The sequence below is a fragment of the Bacillus rossius genome, chromosome 1, assembly GCF_032445375.1.
Source record: "Bacillus rossius redtenbacheri isolate Brsri chromosome 1, Brsri_v3, whole genome shotgun sequence".
NCBI classification, from domain to species: domain Eukaryota; kingdom Metazoa; phylum Arthropoda; class Insecta; order Phasmatodea; family Bacillidae; genus Bacillus; species Bacillus rossius.
In genome coordinates, this window is record NC_086330.1 from 8,621,384 (window position 1) to 8,642,231 (window position 20,848).

At 41.2% G+C, this 20,848-nt stretch overlaps 1 protein-coding gene across 1 annotated transcript in view; it reads right to left on the bottom strand.

The window, feature by feature from the left end:
• Positions 1 to 20,848, bottom strand: part of LOC134528624 (integrin beta-PS-like) — a 69,991-nt gene that overhangs the window by 36,268 nt on the left and 12,875 nt on the right. The window contains exons 4-8 of the mRNA XM_063362376.1: positions 19,685 to 19,868; positions 11,595 to 11,691; positions 9,439 to 9,612; positions 4,381 to 4,479; positions 1,457 to 1,618 (exon numbers count right to left, since the gene is read on the bottom strand). Of these exons, the coding sequence (XP_063218446.1) occupies positions 1,457 to 1,618; positions 4,381 to 4,479; positions 9,439 to 9,612; positions 11,595 to 11,691; positions 19,685 to 19,868 (716 nt within the window). The remainder of the gene's footprint in view (positions 1 to 1,456; positions 1,619 to 4,380; positions 4,480 to 9,438; positions 9,613 to 11,594; positions 11,692 to 19,684; positions 19,869 to 20,848) is intronic.

The window sequence follows — 20,848 nt, forward strand, 5'->3', positions numbered from 1 at the left end:
TTTCAAAAGGAGTTATCGTTATGAACCAGTTTGATAAGTAAAGGCTCTTCTAAATACGTGTTCCACAACTTGCGGCAGAAAAAATAAGCTAACTCGTGGTGATTTTTTTACTACAGACAAAATTACAATTTGGTATCTACGTTTCCATCCGTAAAACACATGCAATTGTCAAATTGTTAGAAAAATAACCATTGTTGTCCCGCCAACAATAACTCTGTAAATTGTTGAGCAAAATATGCATACTTGAGATGACTCGATACACAAAACTATAAACTTCGCTTCAGGCAGCCAACTGTGTGTGCCAAATGTGTGTCCATAACAATGTGAATGTTCATTCATCCGCAGTACGAGCAGTCACTTTTTTAAATTATATTGTAACGTCTTTGCTCTCGGAATACGGTATTAGAAAGTGGATTCTGCAACTACGCATTCAGCCTGTTACTTACTGTATAAAGAAAATAAATATTAATAATCATTGGTTTTATCCTAAAAAAGGGGGTTGTCTGTAAGTCGGTTTACGGACGATAATTTCACGTGATAACGTCATAAGAAAACAATGACGACAAATTGCATATTTTTTAATTTTCAAATATTATTTACAGTTTTTGAAAATTTAAATTGAAATAATTTTTTTAAATATAATTACGAACGATTAGTTAAAAAGCCCGCCTTAACTTGTTTGATATTATAGAAGATTTTCTCGCACGGTGGTTGAGCGGTTCTTGCACGCTCGGCTCAGGCGGAACGTGACAATTTTTCGTGCGTGCTGCAGGCGTTCATCGATTTATAAGACGTTATCACGTCAAAGAAAAAAATACTAAAATTAACATTTGCAGCTTCAGAATACTAGGACGTAGCGATTAGGCTTGTTCGTGTATACTTAATTTACTCTAGTGTAATGAATTGAAGTGTTCTTACGGGGTATGTGTGTAGGTGCGTCTTAAACGCGTCTACCTACGCTATAATTATTCGGCAAAAACCAATTTCGCCGCTATGAAGCTCAGGCAATTGTTTTGAAATAAAAACTTCATTTATTTTACTTAAGACTCACACAGATGAAAAATAGTATAACTATGCTAATATACTATAAGTAAATAATAAGTAGCTTACAATGCTGCAGTATAAGTCTACCAGAGGGTATGTTATTACTAATAGGTAATGGATAGAGACCGGAAAAATTCGCGATTTCAAATACCTATAGGATAGACTATGATCCTCTACGCACTCGTGCAAATTACATCTGCTGATTGGTTGCCGACTCGTAACACCTGTTGACTGGGATGATCGTGATTCGCTAATTCTTCTGTTAAAAATTATTTTCATTGGCCCAGAGTCCTTCAGATAAACTGTGGCCCAATGACTGAAGCAAAATAATGTCAAAAGTATTTGGACTCAAACCTACCGCGAAATGAATCCGCGAATTTTTCAGGTCTCTACTAATGGAAAAGAGTTTTACCTTGTATTCCCTTGCAATATAAGAAGAAAAATTTTGGGTTTCGTGGTACGATAGAACTGAGACTTCGTCGACTGATTCTTCTAAAATTCGATACAGCTCCGCTGATTCCTCGGGGGAAACTATTATTACATTGATTTTGTTTTCTTTCGACGTCTTCTTCACCTGCGTGATCAAATTGAACATCGAGTTTGTACCAACAGAGCCATGAAGTTGAACATTAGTTAAACTAGAATGATCTTGTACATGCTTTATTTAAAAGTCCAAACAAATCGGCATGTATTTTAAGGAAATTGTATCGTTTACAGTCATAAAACTATTATTATAGGAACGAAAGGGAATAAACAAAATTACTCAAAACATTTCTAATTTTTAAAAAAAATAATTTTTTTTTAAAAATTATTACAGTACACTTTCGGTACTTCAATAATCTTGTAACACGGTAGTTGCATGTGACTATTAGACCAATTAATACATCCAAGGTTAGCTGGTCATACTTTTTGCTTGGAATAAACAGCTTAAGGAATTTATTTAATTGATTGTATGTACGAAAACCATGTCTACTTTTGGTTTTACAACTTTTTTCAGTAGACAGGTGTAGTTATTATAATTAAGCTTATTCTATACATGGCTATGTCTATATAGTCTGTTGCTAAATAAGTCATTGCATAATTTAATACATAAATTTCAACTTAAGTACTGGGGAAACATTTAGTATTAATATTTATACGCTGTTTGTATTTGAGGTGATAGAACATTACTTTTAAAAGAATTTTTTGTCCAAAATCATTAAAAATTATCAAATTAAGGCCGAGTTCCAAATGAAGAACTATATATTTCCAATAATTTTAAATTTTTAAAACTTTTAAAATAAAGGTTGTAGTGACGAGTTTCAAGAAAACCGAAAAAATACTAAAGAAAGTTAAAATTGACAACCATATGCCAAAATGTAAACATTATATATATATATGCATATCTTACGATGATGTTTCTTTGTGTAGGTTAAGTTATTTCATATGAAATTCTTTAAGGCTTGGTGTCCCACGCAGGTTTGGTTATTTCATTTTATTGATTTGCTCTACTAATTAAGGTCACAAATTTCTTACCAGATATTTACTGACCTTAACTTTCGCGCTGTAAAAGAACACTCAAGTAATGATTATAGTGAACACTTGCAAGATTTTACCACTATTAAATCATATTCTATTTGAATAGCTCCTTTCAAAAGTAACCTTAGTAAAAAAATAGTAGATCTAAAAAAACTGTCAATTTCGCAGAGGAACGTTTTTCGGCTTACGCATAGATTTATGCAAGAGGAATGAAACTCTTTTGATTCAAGATGTAGTTCTGGACACACGCCATTGCTGATTACACGTTACATCATAAGAAACATCAATAACAGACAAGAAACATACGCGTACACACAAATCAGGTCGTCTCGAAAATTTAAAACATAATACAGAAACTTCCGTGGAAGGGACGTCTGCTAACAATGACGAGACAGTAGCAACAAGAACAGTAAATAAAGACAAAAAACCCTTGGACAACACAACGACAAACAGAATAACCCAACGATGATACTAAACAGATAATATGGACAAAACAACGACGATAGCACAGCCGAACAATGTAGGCTTGCTACGACAACACTTGTGATTTTGGCTTGTTTTCTGTGCGTTTGCATAGCTATCCTCTTGTCTGTTGTTGAGGTTCCTTATGACATACAGTAATATCAACAATGGCGTTGGTCCAAAACCCTTTTGTCGACCTCTGAAATTTATGTTCCGTCCATAAAAACGTTTTACTACAAATATGGACTTTGGCCCATTTAGAAATGAAGAACTCTTTGAGTAAATGTGTAAAAACATGCTGGGAATATTTAACATAAAAAGATAGCTTTTGTAATAAATTTAAATAAATATCCCTCAAATAATAGTAATGACAAAAAATTTCGTCGACATCGAGTTTGGAGAAGGCTGAAAAGTGAAGTGACGAGTGGATTAGCGGCGAAGGACACGGAGTAATCTAAGAAAATTCAAAGTACGTCACTTTTACTATTTACAGAAAAAAAATGTTTGAGCCCGGCGGGAATCGAACCAGATTCTTCGTGGGAGACCATTCTACCAAAGCCACACTGTCTAATTGTCTGTTAATACTAATGCCCTTTTAGCTACTTATTCATTCTACTTGTTAAATGTAGTCCATAGTCTAGTATCATTTTGACTCGTTAAATTAATTACATTTTACAACAAAAATACATTTTTATTCAAATAATCTAAACCATATGTTATATAAAATCTTCTCTGGACGTTTAATTCAAAATTTGAATTTTTAAACACAAATTGTTATGTTGCAGTTATTTTTACAATACCACGAATTAAAATTTTGACTTAGCTATAAACAAATAACAATAACCATGAATTGTATTAATTAAATATAAATTGAATTACTTGGCACTTAATGTAATTAAATAAATAAAATGAAGTAAAATTACATGAAAAAACATCAAAGGAACCCATTTTTAACGAAATAAATGTATTTTAATAGAAACGAATTTCAATGATTAAATGCATGAATTGTAACGAAATAAATCAAAGAAAGGACTGAAATGTGTGGTAATGTTTCCTTACTGTACATTTTAATTTGAATTAACCGAAATAATCTTAAACAATACAAATGGAAATGAAAAATTCCACATATACGGGAATGAGTCGGAAACCTAATATAACAAATAAAATCACTTAAACACTGATAGTTCACTAAGCATTGCATTATACAATATTTAAGCTAAAGTGTAGTTTCAGTTTGCTCATCTAAATGTTTTTAGTTAGTTTTCCGCGTGGTTTCACGACGTCTTGGCCGAGCGAGTGTTCAGGACAGGGGTTTAACAAGAGAGTGCGTCTGACAGGTGACTGTGTATACATCACCTGTGATATGGACGGGTAATCGAACAGAAGAGAATGTGTGTAATCTCCACTGGCGTCGAGGTGGCAATCTCCGTCATGAGGCTCCACCACCCCTGCAAGCTGCGACAGTCAACACCTTATACTATACTGAATACTCATATAGCTAAAAACATTTACCTTTTTAATATATAGATATACACAACACGCGTGTAAAAAAACTGGGGACTTCGATCAGCCAAGTTTCATTTCTGTGGCTGCCCGTTAATCATGAATTACAAATTACAAAAATTTACTTCATATCTCAAAGTGTATCTCTTCTATCACTTTCTAAGGTTACTTTTGGCAAACACACATGCGTGCCAATTTTGAAAATATGCATGTTTATAACTCTAGATGGAGACAATGAAAATTCAAAGAAGAAAAAATTGTTGCTATTTTTCAATGTGGATAGGCATGCAGAGTTCGAAGACCGCAGCTGTTCATTAATAAAATAATAGAAGAAAAATATTAATTAGCCCGTGATCTACAAATATAATTCCATTTTAGGTTTAATCGATTTAAATTTTGTGGCACATTCACGATTCCTTGGACTTGAGATTGATGATTTTTTATCATGGGACAAACATACGTTTGGTTTGCTAAATAAATTAAACAGTATGTGTTATATGTTTAAAGTACTTTCTCATATAACTACCAAACAATGCCTATGGTCTGCCTACTTTGGCTATGTTTATTCTTTAATCAGCTATGGAATTATGTATTGGGGGAGTAATAGACATAATCTACAATCAGTTTTTATTATACAAAAAAAATTAATCAGGATTATACTCCACATGAAACGTTTGGACAGTTGTCGTGACATTTATAAATCCTTAGGTCTTCTTACTGTGCCCTGTATTTATATTTACAAAGTATTATTGTTTATTCATAAAAACAAATTAATTTATTTAAAAAATACTAATATTCATGAGCATTTCACGCGAATTAATGCAAAGGGTTCACAAGAAAAAACTTTAAAGTCAGTTAGAGATGTTGGTATTAGATTATTCAATAAATTACCATCAGTTCTAAAAAATATGGACCAATATAATTTATTTAAAAAGGAATTATTTCTTCATTTATCACATAAGGCTTTTTATAATATAGATGACTATGAACAGGAATTAGCTTCGTAATTTTTTTTTATGTATGACTTTTCTTCTATATCTAATTTATTTTATAGGTAAGTATATAATATATAATAGGTGTTTATTCATGGAAGAGCAGCTGTTATATTTTATTATTTTAATTTTGTAATGCTTTTAATACTGTTCTTGTACCTGTTTATGTGTTTGTAATTTTTATTTTCACATATTCTATACCATTGTATGGTCTATTGAATGAAATAAAAAATCAAATCAGATAAACCAAATCCTCTGATTTATTGACGCAATCAGTATTTCGTTAGGTTTTACCGATTACCTACAGTAAACCTTCAAATAAAGGTCTACGCCGAATTTAAAGGCACGTCGGCATTTTTAATTTATCCGGGGGTTAAAAACTAAAAATTATTTTTTTAAAAATAATCTATCAGTTACAGGCAGCGATATACGAGATGGCAAATTTCAAGTTTCTAGCCCATCTATAAGTGGATTTTAATTTGTATGTATCAGTGTTATTACATATTGTCAGTGTTAAGAAGGCTGCAAGTATCCGCTCTACCACTCTGGTTCTGGGGTAGAGCGCCTGCCTTGTGACTTGTAGGACCCGGGTTCGCGCCCCGGCTCCTCCAAGGCGGATTGCCCAGACAAATTGGTGGCATTTTCTCTGGTAGGAATACAATCCCTTGCAACAAGTCAGGCTACCAAAGAAACGGTGGGTGGAACAGAAAAAAACCTTCCAGGTGGCTTCCAAATGGGGAGCCCGTTTCTTTTCTTGGGCTCCCCATGCGGTGGCCATTCCGGGGGTTTCTCCGGGGGAACGGAGTTTTGCAAAAATATTTTCTAATTTCAGATAAAATTAATTAATTTCATTCCAAGTCTCGTTTTATTTGAAATTTTAAAAAAATAGACAGCACATAAATATCCTTGGAAGGGAGGAGGGCAAACAATGACGAGACAGTATGAACAGTAAATAAAGACAAAAACAACCTCGGAAAACACAACGACAAACAGAATAACCCAACAATGATACAGAACAGATAACATGGACAAAGCAAGTAATTAATAATATATTTTTACCCCGTTTGCATGTAAACGGATTTGTTTACTTACCTCACTTACTTGAAGAAACGTCACCATTTGGAAAAAAAAAATTTTTTTATTTTGACAGACAGTTTGGCAATTAAAAAGTTTATGAATATTTTTTAATTTACTAATTACAAACATAAGCAAATATAACGATCGTAGTTTACGAGAATTAAGTAATTTGTTTGTCATTGACGTATTTAAAAGTAAAATGTTTTAACAGGCTAGAACCGTTAATAGGAGGCCAAAAACTACACACTTGAACGGTTTCAGTACGTGGACACAGCCTCACACATAACTGGCAGTGGCGAGGCGTGAGGTTTACATGAGGGGAAGCAATAACTCCGTTCACACCAAAACATGATGAGGTTGGGGGGGGGGGGGGGTCTGGGGGCCCTCCGCCGGGAAAATATGGATTTCAAGGTACAAAATGGTGCTATTTAAGTAGTTTTCTTAACTGAACATTGACTATTCCACAGGTAGAAAAATTGACATTTTTTTTAAATACATTATTTTTGAAAAATAATGATTGACTTACATTATTCTGATAGTAAAATACCTACTCTACATTACTTATATACTAAGTGGGAGTGGAGTATCATCGTACGCCCACAAATCCCCCACGCACTGCCAGCCAACAGCCCGCGGGAGAGATGCGCGCGCCCCGAGAGACGACCGCCGACTGAAACGCGACATCGCCACCTGCCCTGCCGAACTGTGGCGGACATAGCCGAAGCAGTCGGCGGAAAAATTCCACAGTCTGCTTCGGCCATGTTCGCTCCAGTTCGGAAAGAAAGCGTTACCTTCGTAGCTTCTACCGCGTATTTTTCCAGCCTAGTTTCTTAGTTTTTTTAGGTGCTGACTGGCGGCGGAGTGAGTGGTCAGTGCAACCACTCACCACCAGGGGCGCTTGCGTCCCTGGTCACTAAATCCAGTCCTGGATAAAAAGCAAAGCGGACTACGAGTCCAAGTTCCCAACCCCCGCATGGTAGACTCTTTTCTACTCTGTCCAACACTTCATCCAGACCATCCTCTGTCTCCTGTAAACTCCTACACGTAATGCATGCCAATTTGCATCCCGCATGAATGTGCCCAGGGTTTTCCCTGTGTCTATGCAGGTTTTACCTGGGCCCAACCTATCTCTAGTTATAGTCTAGATTTAAGAGTGAGGGGAGTTAGTCATGGTGCCAATCGCTGCCATGGCTGGCCAATCCCCTCCTAGCACATGATGCATGCGACCCTCTCCCTGCATGGCTAATCCCAGCATGACTAGGCGTATAGGCTTCGGCCTGAGACGCACCTAGGTCCCTCCCTAACCCGGACCCCTCCAAAATACACTTAGTTTTAGTTAGGTTAGGAAAAAAAAAAAAAAAAATTATTTTCCAGCCAATCCCCTCCCTGAACCTTTGTACCATGCCACCCCCCCTCCCGAAAGGAAACTACTGCGGCAGCCTTCCTGCTGAATGCGGTCCTGCCAGCGCTTCTAAACCTAGCAACGCTTCTAAAACAGCATGTTTTTGTGTCAACGAGTTATTTTCTAATAGCGCACAGCGCACAGTATTGGGTCCCAAGAAGATAGTGTAAAAAATACATACACCTAACTGCACGAGCCAAAGTAAAATACTATTCCGAATAAAATATTTATTTAAAAAATACAATGTCTGGAAACTGCCTGGGCAAGCACTGCTTGCCTTGCTTGCCCTGACGAGACGCCACTGATAACTGCCTACTCTTGGCTGAGGTTGTTGGCAAGCTTGAAGCATCTGTGCTTGGGACAGCGCATGGGAGGGAATAATTGCCACTCCAAATGTTTCTCTGACACTTTATATACTTATTTTATATATAATGTTTAAATATAGTAATATATAAATATATGTACATATTTATAAAGTATCCTTTATAAGTGCATTATAAGGTCTGATAATCTACCAGCAACTATTTTTATCTACGATAAAAAGTAACAAAAATGTATAAAAAATAAATGGGTGCAGATTAGTTATAACGTACATAATTGATATAAATAAAATAATAAAAGAACTGGAGTGATATTAGGAATACTGCTGAAAAATAAATGCCATAAAATATAAAAATAAATACCATAGTCGATATTAATAAGTAATAAAAAAGTGAATTAAATTCAATATTTAATTTAGTTAAATAATTGAGATAAATTTTAATTAATAATAAAATCAATGTTTATTACAATTATTAATTTTTATTATAAATAAGAAAACATAACCTCCATCGACCAGTATTCAATATCGATCACTGAATAATATGATTTAAAAGCACGCATTTGATTTTTCTTTGTTTTTAGCCTTCTTTTTTTTTTCCTTCACAAACACACCCCCACCCGGGGCAGGGAGGCGGTTGCCCGCGCGTGGCAAGGGAAAGCCATCATTTCACAGACGAGAGAGCCACACCTGAAGTTCATGCTAGCTTTTTTTTTTTTTCGTACCACAACAGGTGCATTTATTTGGGGTAATCCACTTACATGATTTCACAGTATCTTTAATGTAGCTATCCTAACCAAATCAACCGTCCACAATGTTTTAAAGTATTTATAATGTAGCTAACCTAACCTAATTGACCATTAGTTGTCATGAGTTGTCCAAAATAAACATTCACGGCCACACGGCAAACGAAAAATATGGCGGCGTACAAATAAATACCGTTGCCTTGTTCATGGTCTTTCCTTTTATCGACCTGCACCATATTTATTTACAATGAACCAAAAAAAAAAAAAAAACCGAAGATGCACGATCGGGCGTTTGGCAGTCTCGTGTGTGAAATGAAGGCTTCCCCGCGGTAAGAACGCACACTCGTAGAGGCGTGGAGGTGCAGAGGCGCTCACCCTGGCCTCCCCCGCCGCGCGGAAGTCTGCCTCTGTGGCGGCGACGAGCAGGCGCAGGGCGTCGCGACGCCAGCCCAGCTCGCGCGGGCAGGCCGCCGCCTGCAGCAGGGCGTCCAGCAGTCCGCGCGGGGCGTCTCCCCGGGCCTCGCCCGCCCCCAGCGCCCCGGCGGCCGCCTGGGGCACACCGGCAACCTCTCCAGTTCTGGCTTGGCACCGTTGCCCCCGATCTACTGCTGCTTTCATCATACATATATACGTATGTTCCCGCATGTGTGTGTATATTCCTCCATTTATCTGGAATCCGAATCTCGAATTTCAATCCCGAAGAGAACTTTTAATATACCCCTTGAATCTAGGTTTCAAAATAATGTACAAGAAAAGGAATATATATATATATATATATATATATATATATATATATATATATATATATATATATAAATGTTTCAACACCATTGTTCGTATTTTCCCTTTCTTGTACTTTATTTTATTTTGAAACCTAGATTCTGATTCAAGGGGTATAATCGAAGCTCTCTTCAGGATTCGAATTCGAGATTCGGATTCCAGAAAAATGGAGGAATATATATATATATATATATATATATATATATGCACACACACATACGGGAACATTCGTATTAAGCTTTGGATATTGCATAAATAAAACGAATTAGTCTTTTTTACACCTGTACGAATGTCGACTTTTGCCCATGGGAACCGTAAAACATTGTGCTCCGATACCTCTGATGCCACATGGAGGGATAACATGAACTGCTACAAACCAGGCGTCCGCGGAGGAGTGCATGTGTTTGTGTCCGGCTAGCTGCCTGCCCTTTCCGGGGTGGTGAAAATAACTAAGCCTTATATTTAGACAAAATTTGTAACTTATCTTCACAAACTTTTGTTTGAACATTTTGTTTTAGTAAATTTTGTTTATTTATTTTTTATTTACTGGCCCAAATAATCCTTCTCTCCCATGAAAAGAAGACGAGTTTCAGATATTATGTCCCAAATTTAAAAGTTCAACTAAGTTATTTTATTATTTTTAGAATAATGAACTGACGACGTATTGTTGTTTTGATGCAAATAGTTTCATGTAAAGTAAAAATGTTCCATTGAGTCGGTGACCTACGCAGGCTACAATGTTACATTTTAAACTACATTAAAACAAGCCTTAACCTCTAAGATACTGTCTTCCCTAGAAGAGATTTCACAACTCTACCATTATGAGCAGTGGGTGGTTATAGCTTTAAAATTCTATTTACTTTGTAAATCACGATGTTCTTTCGAGGATTTACCTTCAAGTAATAAATGTGCATAACAAACAGAAAGTATAAAAATAATTTTTCGTAGTTTTTAAGTAAGTATCAAGATAAAGAATCCCTTATACGAAATATTTTATAAAAATTCAGTCGTTAGCAAAGGGAGCGGAAGTGTGTAGGAGTACATATGTATGTAGATGGTGATTTATCATGGAAATGTTTTTTCGCCAATATAGTCTGTAACGTCCTTTGGCTCCTACGGTTGGAAGAAATATGTTTTACTCGCGAAGTTATTTTACGGCGAAACATGGAGGTTCTTTATTGCAGTATGAGTCACAGACAATAAGAATAGAAATTATCCAAATACGGACAAAGTAATTTGAAATTTATGAAAAAGTGGGATTTCTCTGTGATAACTCCACACATGTACAGTATGTATTGAGTATTTGTTTTAAAACTAACAAAGGGCTGGTCGAAACAGAGCTCTTGAATACCATTGAAACTTAAGTTTTTTAAAATATTTGGAATTAAAATGAATACATATTTGAGGAAATTCAGAAAATTCGACACTGACAACTAAAGGTTTATTAGGCCCAAATGTGTTGTACTTTCAACATGTTTACGAAGTAAATATTTTAACAATATAAATGTTTAAATTTTTGTACGTTATATATTTTTTTCGCATTTGAGAATTTCATCTTGATTCGAAGAGTGGATTCGAAAAAAAATTCCTTATGATTCGAATCCTAGATCTATTATTAACTTAGTAATTCAAATCATTCCGTGTGGTACAAACTAAATGTTAATTCAAACAAGCTAGCACAGCACCGCAAATGTTTGTTTTGTCCTATAGTAGTTCTGAAGTAGCTGTATCTTCATAGGTTACGAGCTTACCTGTACGAGATCTATGTTCTCCGTGAGCGCCACGTGGTTTTTGAAGCTGTGCATGCGTCGATGACCATCATGGCTCAACACCCCTTGTCCCGTAAACCTGCAACAGAAAGACGTATTCCTAGAACCTTATCAGTAAAGAAATTCCTGTTTAGAATCATAGCAATTGGTGGGTCCTGTGACCAGTCTGACATCTCCGACACTATCATTTATTTAGTACTTAATTTAAGATTTTGAAAATGCCTATTTGCAAACAGTTGTTTGAATAACTTTCCAGTGTTAGCTGCACATGTTAAGCATGGTAAAACAAAAGAAAGCCAAAAGTAATATAAAAAAGTTAACTTTTCTGTAGCTTTAAAACCAAATAAATAAAATGTTTATACAATTACTTCATACTTGTAAGCACACACATATTTTAACTAAACACATTATTTTAATATATAACATATATTTGAAAATAACTTTACGATCGACAGTGTTTTTACTAGTCTATATTTCTATATAATTATTGTGTTACAGCAAGACTGAAAGTTTGTTTGCCGGAAATCAACTAAAAAATTGCCAGACTAGTTACACTAATTATATTTCACTGTTATGAAATTACACAATTCATGCTGAACGAAGAACACATAAATTTGTTCGTTACCGAGGTTAGATGTTACTTCACGTACTACACGTGTTAATGACACACGAAACTACAGTAAACTCGGGGAATAACATCGTGTCAGTGTTAAGAAGACTGCAAGTGTCCGCTCTACCACTCTGGTTCTGGGGTAGAGCGCCTGCCTTGTGACTTGTAGGACCCGGGTTCGCGCCCCGGCTCCTCCAAGGCGGATTGCCCAGGTAAAATGGTGGCATTTTCTCTGGTAGGAATACAATCCCTTGTAACAAGTCAGGCTACCAAAGAAACGGTGGGTGGAACAGAAAAAAACCTTCCAGGTGGCTTCCAAATGGGGAGCCCGTTACTTTTCTTGGGCTCCCCATGCGGTGGCCATTCCGGGGGTTTCTCCGGGGGAACGGAGTTTTGCAAAAATATTTTTTTGTAGTTTTGTAGCGTTTTAGTTTTTAGTAACTATAGCATTATCATTCCAACATGTCATAAATAAAGCACAAACATTTAAAACATTTTTTTTTTACTTTTGTACCTAAAATATTTGAATTAATTGTGTATCAGTCAGTGAGTTGTTCTATACCGACGTTGTGTGTTCAGCCATTTATTGGTATATATTATCTTGAATTATTATTTCAGTTAAATTTTATTCACTATTGACCAATACCTCTGATATGCAGTATTTTAGACGTTTTTGATGAAAGAATATTTATAGGCACATTCATTTTATTCCTAAAAATATTATTTCTGAAATCTACGTAGTTTTCTCTCAGGGAGACCGTCTTTGACATAAACAGTATTTGTGAATGAATATATATATATATATATATATATATTTAATTTCATGGTATTAGATGTTCCGTTAAATCAGTAGTTTATCTCAACTACTCTTTAATATTAAATAAATGATATTCCAACTGTAATCGGAATTGATCAAGAAAAGATGCTGAAGGAAAAAAGAAGGAAATATGTTGTGAAACTATTCAGCAAGATATTACAGCTGTGCAGATTTGGTTTTCAAGTTAAAAAACGTCTCTGAATTATGAAAGCATGTATTGTATAATATTTAGTATAAAAAACTAATTCAATTAATTAGAATTATCACATAGTAAGAAATGACATTAAATTTGGTGCCCACTTTTAATACCTTCGAGTTATAGTGGATGCCAAGTTTTTATTTTTCACCAACACTTGAAGTTCTTAGTTATTAATTAAATTTATTAAATTCTCTGCATCAATACCTGATTGTATACTTTGTTCTTCTAATTGATTAGCTATGAAGTAGAAATTTGAATCGTTATTTGGAATTAAATTACTAATTTTGATTGTAATAGAATTGAAAGTATGCAGAAAAAAATCTTAAATTAATATTTTAAAATTTCAGGCTTTTAAATAGGTACCTATGCTACATTCCTATATAAATTTAATTTGCATGTTCTATTTATTAGACGTTCAATGAGACATACACACACATATATATGGTTTATATATATACGTTTTATTACCATTTTTGATTCTTAAGACATAATGTCTCGGTTTGGATCAAGAATTTCAACTTACAATTATAGAATTAGTGACACTTTTAAAACCATTAACTCATTAATTAGTATATATAAAATTGTAAAAAGTTATAACTCTTTTTGAATAATCTAGAAACATTCATTGGTAAAAAAATTAAGCAAAACATTATTTAAAACTTTTATAATCTGTTTAAGATTTTTTTTGAAAACCAAAGTAACCAATTAAATATTATCTTTATCTGTGTGTTGTGTTGTTTCGTGTTTTGTCGTAAAGTTATTGATATGTTTCAGTGTATGTCTGGTGTTAATGTGTTTTTGGTTGTTATTCTTTGTGCTTATATGGTACCTAATGTTTTTTAATGTATATTTCATAATTCGTTTATAAGTGTTGTAAGGCACGAAAAACTGAATTTCAATTTGATCTGACAGTTTTAAAGAAGCAGAATAATATGCTACGCATAATAACATTTTTTATTTCCTAATAGAAAAAAAAATACTTAAATTTCAGCAGAGTTTATTTTTGAAAGACTGCAAGCCTGTGCAAAGCCCACCAACATTCCATATACGAGCCTGTCTCCCCTAGAGCGCATGTGCTGCTTGCCCTGTGCCAACAAACTACACTACACAAAAATATTTCCCTCGCATTTCAGCATCTTCAAAACACATTTTGTAGACTTTAAATAATTTAATATGGACATTCAAAATCATAATATCTGAGTTTTTTGTGTTCTGTCACCCTAAAATTAAAACATTACATAAGAAAACCCTTGAATATTTGTGTTGGATTTGCACTCATTAAATAATGATCTACAATTACTTCAAGTATCCCAGTGTGCAAAAATGTAAATTCTATGAAGCTAGTTACATTACGATTTTACGAGTAAGGCCCTTTTCCTCATTTCATAGAATGTATAAGAAATTTTGGCAGAATTTACCATCGTGCATGTAAAAACTACCATATATATATATATATTTTTAAATCGTCGTAATAAGAATACAGTGCTTCTCTCTATAAACCATTTTTTGAATCATTTCTTTCTTTCTGCGATCTGGAGGTTATTTGTAATTGCAACTATCACCGTCTGAAGCGCTATCTGTAAGCTTTAAAGTTAACCTGAGAAACAGCTAGAGGGTTGATAGCGCTACCTACCGAGTATTCTATACACTACTTCGAGGGCAATGTCGCTGTACTCTTTCCATAGAGTGTATACAAAAATATGGCAGAATTACGTCTCGACCTTTGAACGTATGGCAGATTTCCGTTACGGTACTTTTCCGCCTTTTACGAAGAGGCCTGGAGGAATACTATCATTATGGTAGTCTTCCAGTATGGTAGTCTACCATAGACTCCCCCTGGAATTCAGAAGGCCCTCACCACGGTCCCCACAAGGGTGGGGCTGGGTGGACCCCTGGGTCCAGGGCCCGGGCCTGGAAAAACGGGGGAGGGGGCTGGTTTATTTTTAAATGATAACTATTGTAATTTTTTCACAAACTAGAAAAAAACATATTGAATATTTTATAAATAAAGCTTGGTTTGGACATATAAAATAGTAAACATAATTATACCCAGCATTCTAAAGAGAGTGTAAGTAAGAAATAAACCATGCAGTTATAATGAGGCACGTGATGTTAAAAATGGGTGGAGGGGGAGGTGTTGTGTGTTCGATCGTGGGGGCCATGGCCCTCTCACTGTATGGCCCCGCCCGCGCTTGCTAAACTATGACCGTGTGTAGGTGTCGACCAGCACTGTCTTCCGGCCCTAAGGCCGGCATACCCACCACCTCCCTTCTCCTATGTCTGCGCCCTTTAAGGGTGGAATAGGAGTCGTCTTACTAATCCAGAGCCCAACATCTGAACCAGATTTGGAAGACAGGTCCCCTCCACTCTGTCGGACCAGCGGACCGCCAACTGCCCACGCTATACGTGTCGACGGGCAGCAGGGGGGAGTGTGGCACCGGGTGAAGGGCGCAGCATGCTTGTCAACGGGCAGCAGGGGGGAGTGTGGCACCGGGTGAAGGGCGCAGCGGGCTTGTCAACGGGAAGCAGGGGGGAGTGTGGCACCGGGTGAAGGGCGCAGCGGGCTTGTCAACGGGCAGCAGGGGGGAGTGTGGCACCGGGTGAAGGGCGCACTGGGCTTGTCGACGGGCAGCAGGGGGCAGTGTCGCACCGGGTGAAGGGCGCAGCGGGCTTGTCGAGGAGGGATGTTAATAGTAAACCCTCTGCAGGCAGGTGTCGACGGGCAGCAGGGGGCAGTGTCGCACCGGGTGAAGGGCGCAGCGGGCTTGTCGAGGAGGGATGTTAATAGTAAACCCTCTGCAGGCAGGTGTCGACGGGCAGCAGGGGGCAGTGTCGCACCGGGTGAAGGGCGCAGCGGGCTTGTCGAGGAGGGATGTTAATAGTAAACCCTCTGCAGGCAGGTGTCGACGGGCAGCAGGGGGCAGTGTCGCACCGGGTGAAGGGCGCAGCGGGCTTGTCGAGGAGGGATGTTAATGGTAAACCCTCTGCAGGCAGGTGTCGACGGGCAGCAGGGGGCTGTGTCGCACCGGGTGAAGGGCGCAGCAGGCTTGTCGAGGAGGGATGTTAATAGTAAACCCTCTGCAGGCAGGTGTCGACGGGCAGCAGGGGGCAGTGTCGCACCGGGTGAAGGGCGCAGCGGGCTTGTCGAGGAGGGATGTTAATAGTAAACCCTCTGCAGGCAGGTGTCGACGGGCAGCAGGGGGCAGTGTCGCACCGGGTGAAGGGCGTAGCGGGCTTGTCGAGGAGGGATGTTAATAGTAAACCCTCTGCAGGCAGGTGTCGACGGGCAGCAGGGGGCAGTGTCGCACCGGGTGAAGGGCGTAGCGGGCTTGTCGAGGAGGGATGTTAATAGTAAACCCTCTGCAGGCAGGTGTCGACGGGCAGCAGGGGGCAGTGTCGCACCGGGTGAAGGGCGTAGCGGGCTTGTCGAGGAGGGATGTTAATAGTAAACCCTCTGCAGGCAGGTGTCGACGGGCAGCAGGGGGCAGTGTCGCACCGGGTGAAGGGCGTAGCGGGCTTGTCGAGGAGGGATGTTAATAGTAAACCCTCTGCAGGCAGGTGTCGACGGGCAGCAGGGGGCAGTGTCGCACCGGGTGAAGGGCGTAGCGGGCTTGTCGAGGAGGGATGTTAATAGTAAACCCTCTGCAGGCAGGTGTCGACGGGCAGCAGGGGGCAGTGTCGCACCGGGCGAAGGGCGCAGCGGGCTTGTCGAGGAGGGATGTTAATAGTAAACCCTCTGCAGGCAGGTGTGGACGGGCAGCAGGGGGCAGTGTCGCACCGGGTGAAGGGAGCAGCGGGCTTGTCGAGGAGGGATGTTAATAGTAAACCCTCTGCAGGCAGGTGTCGACGGGCAGCAGGGGGCAGTGTCGCACCGGGTGAAGGGCGCAGCGGGCTTGTCGAGGAGGGATGTTAATGGTAAACCCTCTGCAGGCAGGTGTCGACGGGCAGCAGGGGGCAGTGTCGCAGCGGGCTTGTCGAGGAGGGATGTTAATGGTAAACCCTCTGCAGGCAGGTGTCGACGGGCAGCAGGGGGCTGTGTCGCACCGGGTGAAGGGCGCAGCAGGCTTGTCGAGGAGGGATGTTAATAGTAAACCCTCTGCAGGCAGGTGTCGACGGGCAGCAGGGGGCAGTGTCGCACCGGGTGAAGGGCGCAGCGGGCTTGTCGAGGAGGGATGTTAATAGTAAACCCTCTGCAGGCAGGTGTCGACGGGCAGCAGGGGGCAGTGTCGCACCGGGTGAAGGGCGTAGCGGGCTTGTCGAGGAGGGATGTTAATAGTAAACCCTCTGCAGGCAGGTGTCGACGGGCAGCAGGGGGCAGTGTCGCACCGGGTGAAGGGCGTAGCGGGCTTGTCGAGGAGGGATGTTAATAGTAAACCCTCTGCAGGCAGGTGTCGACGGGCAGCAGGGGGCAGTGTCGCACCGGGTGAAGGGCGTAGCGGGCTTGTCGAGGAGGGATGTTAATAGTAAACCCTCTGCAGGCAGGTGTCGACGGGCAGCAGGGGGCAGTGTCGCACCGGGTGAAGGGCGTAGCGGGCTTGTCGAGGAGGGATGTTAATAGTAAACCCTCTGCAGGCAGGTGTCGACGGGCAGCAGGGGGCAGTGTCGCACCGGGTGAAGGGCGTAGCGGGCTTGTCGAGGAGGGATGTTAATAGTAAACCCTCTGCAGGCAGGTGTCGACGGGCAGCAGGGGGCAGTGTCGCACCGGGCGAAGGGCGCAGCGGGCTTGTCGAGGAGGGATGTTAATAGTAAACCCTCTGCAGGCAGGTGTGGACGGGCAGCAGGGGGCAGTGTCGCACCGGGTGAAGGGAGCAGCGGGCTTGTCGAGGAGGGATGTTAATAGTAAACCCTCTGCAGGCAGGTGTCGACGGGCAGCAGGGGGCAGTGTCGCACCGGGTGAAGGGCGCAGCGGGCTTGTCGAGGAGGGATGTTAATGGTAAACCCTCTGCAGGCAGGTGTCGACGGGCAGCAGGGGGCAGTGTCGCACCGGGTGAAGGGCGCAGCGGGCTTGTCGAGGAGGGATGTTAATTGTAAACCCTCTGCAGGCAGGTGTCGACGGGCAGCAGGGGGCAGTGTCGCACCGGGTCGAAGGGCGCAGCGGGCTTGTCGAGGAGGGATGTTAATGGTAAACCCTCTGCAGGCAGGTGTCGACGGGCAGCAGGGGGCAGTGTCGCACCGGGTGAAGGGCGCAGCGGCTTGTCGAGGAGGGATGTTAATGGTAAACCCTCTGCAGGCAGGTGTCGACGGGCAGCAGGGGGCAGTGTCGCACCGGGTGAAGGGCGCAGCGGGCTTGTCGAGGAGGGATGTTAATGGTAAACCCTCTGCAGGCAGGTGTCGACGGGCAGCAGGGGGCAGTGTCGCACCGGGTGAAGGGCGCAGCTGGCTTGTCGAGGAGGGATGTTAATGGTAAACCCTCTGCAGGCAGGTGTCGACGGGCAGCAGGAGGCAGTGTCGCACCGGGAGAAGGGCGCAGCGGGCTTGTCGAGGAGGGATGTTAATAGTAAACCATCTGCAGGCAGGTGTCGACGGGCTGCAGGGGGCAGTGTCGCACCGGGTGAAGGGCGCAGCGGGCTTGTCGAGGAGGGATGTTAATAGTAAACCCTCTGCAGGCAGGTGTCGACGGGCAGCAGGGGGCAGTGTCGCACCGGGTGAAGGGCGCAGCGGGCTTGTCGAGGAGGGATGTTAATAGTAAACCCTCTGCAGGCAGGTGTCGACGGGCAGCAGGGGGCAGTGTCTCACCGGGTGAAGGGCGCAGCGGGCTTGTCGAGGAGGGATGTTAATAGTAAACCCTCTGCAGGCAGGTGTCGACGTGCAGCAGGGGGCAGTGTCGCACCGGGTGAAGGGCGCAGCGGGCTTGTCGAGGAGGGTTTTTAATAGTAAACCCTCTGCAGGCAGGTGTCGACGGGCAGCAGGGGGCAGTGTCGCACCGGGTGAAGGGCGCAGCGGGCTTGTCGAGGAGGGATGTTAATAGTAAACCCTCTGCAGGCAGGTGTCGACGGGCAGCAGGGGGCAGTGTCGCACCGGGTGAAGGGCGCAGCGGGCTTGTCGAGGAGGGATGTTAATGGTAAACCCTCTGCAGGCAGGTGTCGACGGGCAGCAGGGGGCAGTGTCGCACCGGGTGAAGGGCGCAGCGGGCTTGTCGAGGAGGGATGTTAATAGTAAACCCTCTGCAGGCAGGTGTCGACGGGCAGCAGGGGGCAGTGTCGCACCGGGTGAAGGGCGCAGCGGGCTTGTCGAGGAGGGATGTTAATAGTAAACCCTCTGCAGGCAGGTGTCGACGGGCAGCAGGGGGCAGTGTCGCACCGGGTGAAGGGCGCAGCGGGCTTGTCGAGGAGGGATGTTAATAGTAAACCCTCTGCAGGCAGGTGTGGACAGGCAGCAGGGGGGAGTGTCGCACCGGGCGAAGGGCGCAGCGGGCTTGTCGACCAGCAGCAGGGGGAATGTCGCACCGGGTGAAGGGCGCAGCGGGCTTGTCGAGGAAGCTGCCCAGGCCGACCCTCAGTCCGGGGGCCAGGCCCCGCAGACCCTCGGACAGCGACGCCGCGACGCCATGGCTCGCCTCGTCCTGCAGCAGGTACACGTCCACGGGCCGTCTCGCCCGCCGGTACCTGATCGTCAGGTTGGAGAACTCTCCTGCGAGAAACACGGAACAATATCCTAGCTGCTGCACCTCCCAGACACTCTCTCACAAGGGCGTGCCTCCCATTTAGGGTCATGATTTTATATTTATATTAATCACTAACCAATGTTTAAAATTTCTCCATTGTTGAAGTTATTGAAGTTATACTTCTAATGCGACTTCCAACAAGTTTGCGTTAAACGTTTAACGCTCCTGGGGAGGGGGAATAGAAAGAGAGAGAGCGAGAGTGAATGCTATTGTAAGGAACTAAGTAGAGAGTAAGAAAAAAATAAAGATCCTGACAGTTTGTAGTGTCACCATATTTGTTTCAATTTTAAATACCCTTTTTGTATATTACAATTTAAATTGCAGAAAGAAATCATGTTTCATAGACACATAAATAGTGAGTGTTTGTCATTTCTGAATGTCCACCAGGTCTCGCCGCGTCAATTTTCTCCTTGGGGCGAACTCGTCTGCTTAAATAAATAAACAGCTTTTATCGTTGAATGATTTCACGATTTATTTCATGAAAATCTGCTCTCATAAAAAAAGTTAGTTTTATAGACATTCAATAGGTCTCTCTCTCTCTCTCTCTCTCTCTCTCTCTGAAAATCAAACTATGAATCGTTACAAATTTATTTCCTTTATTTTTTTAGTTTGATTTGATACAATATGATTTCACTAAAAATATATTTCTACCCCTTCCTATTTTCATTTCCACATTACGAAGTTTCACTTCTTCCGCGCGGAGGGACTCCACGCACTATTTTTGCATGCAATTAAAAACTATTTTTTAATGATGCCAAAGAAGTATAACTTCTCACGCGCGTACCTAAGTAGTACACGCACCCATTTTTTAAATTTCACGAAATGAAATTTTTTTACAGCGCATTGTTTTTGCATAATTAGCTGCCAAAGTTACATTTTTAACGTTTTTGGGATGTACAAATAAGAATAATTATATTTATTGCAGAACTGGAACTTTTTAGGTTTA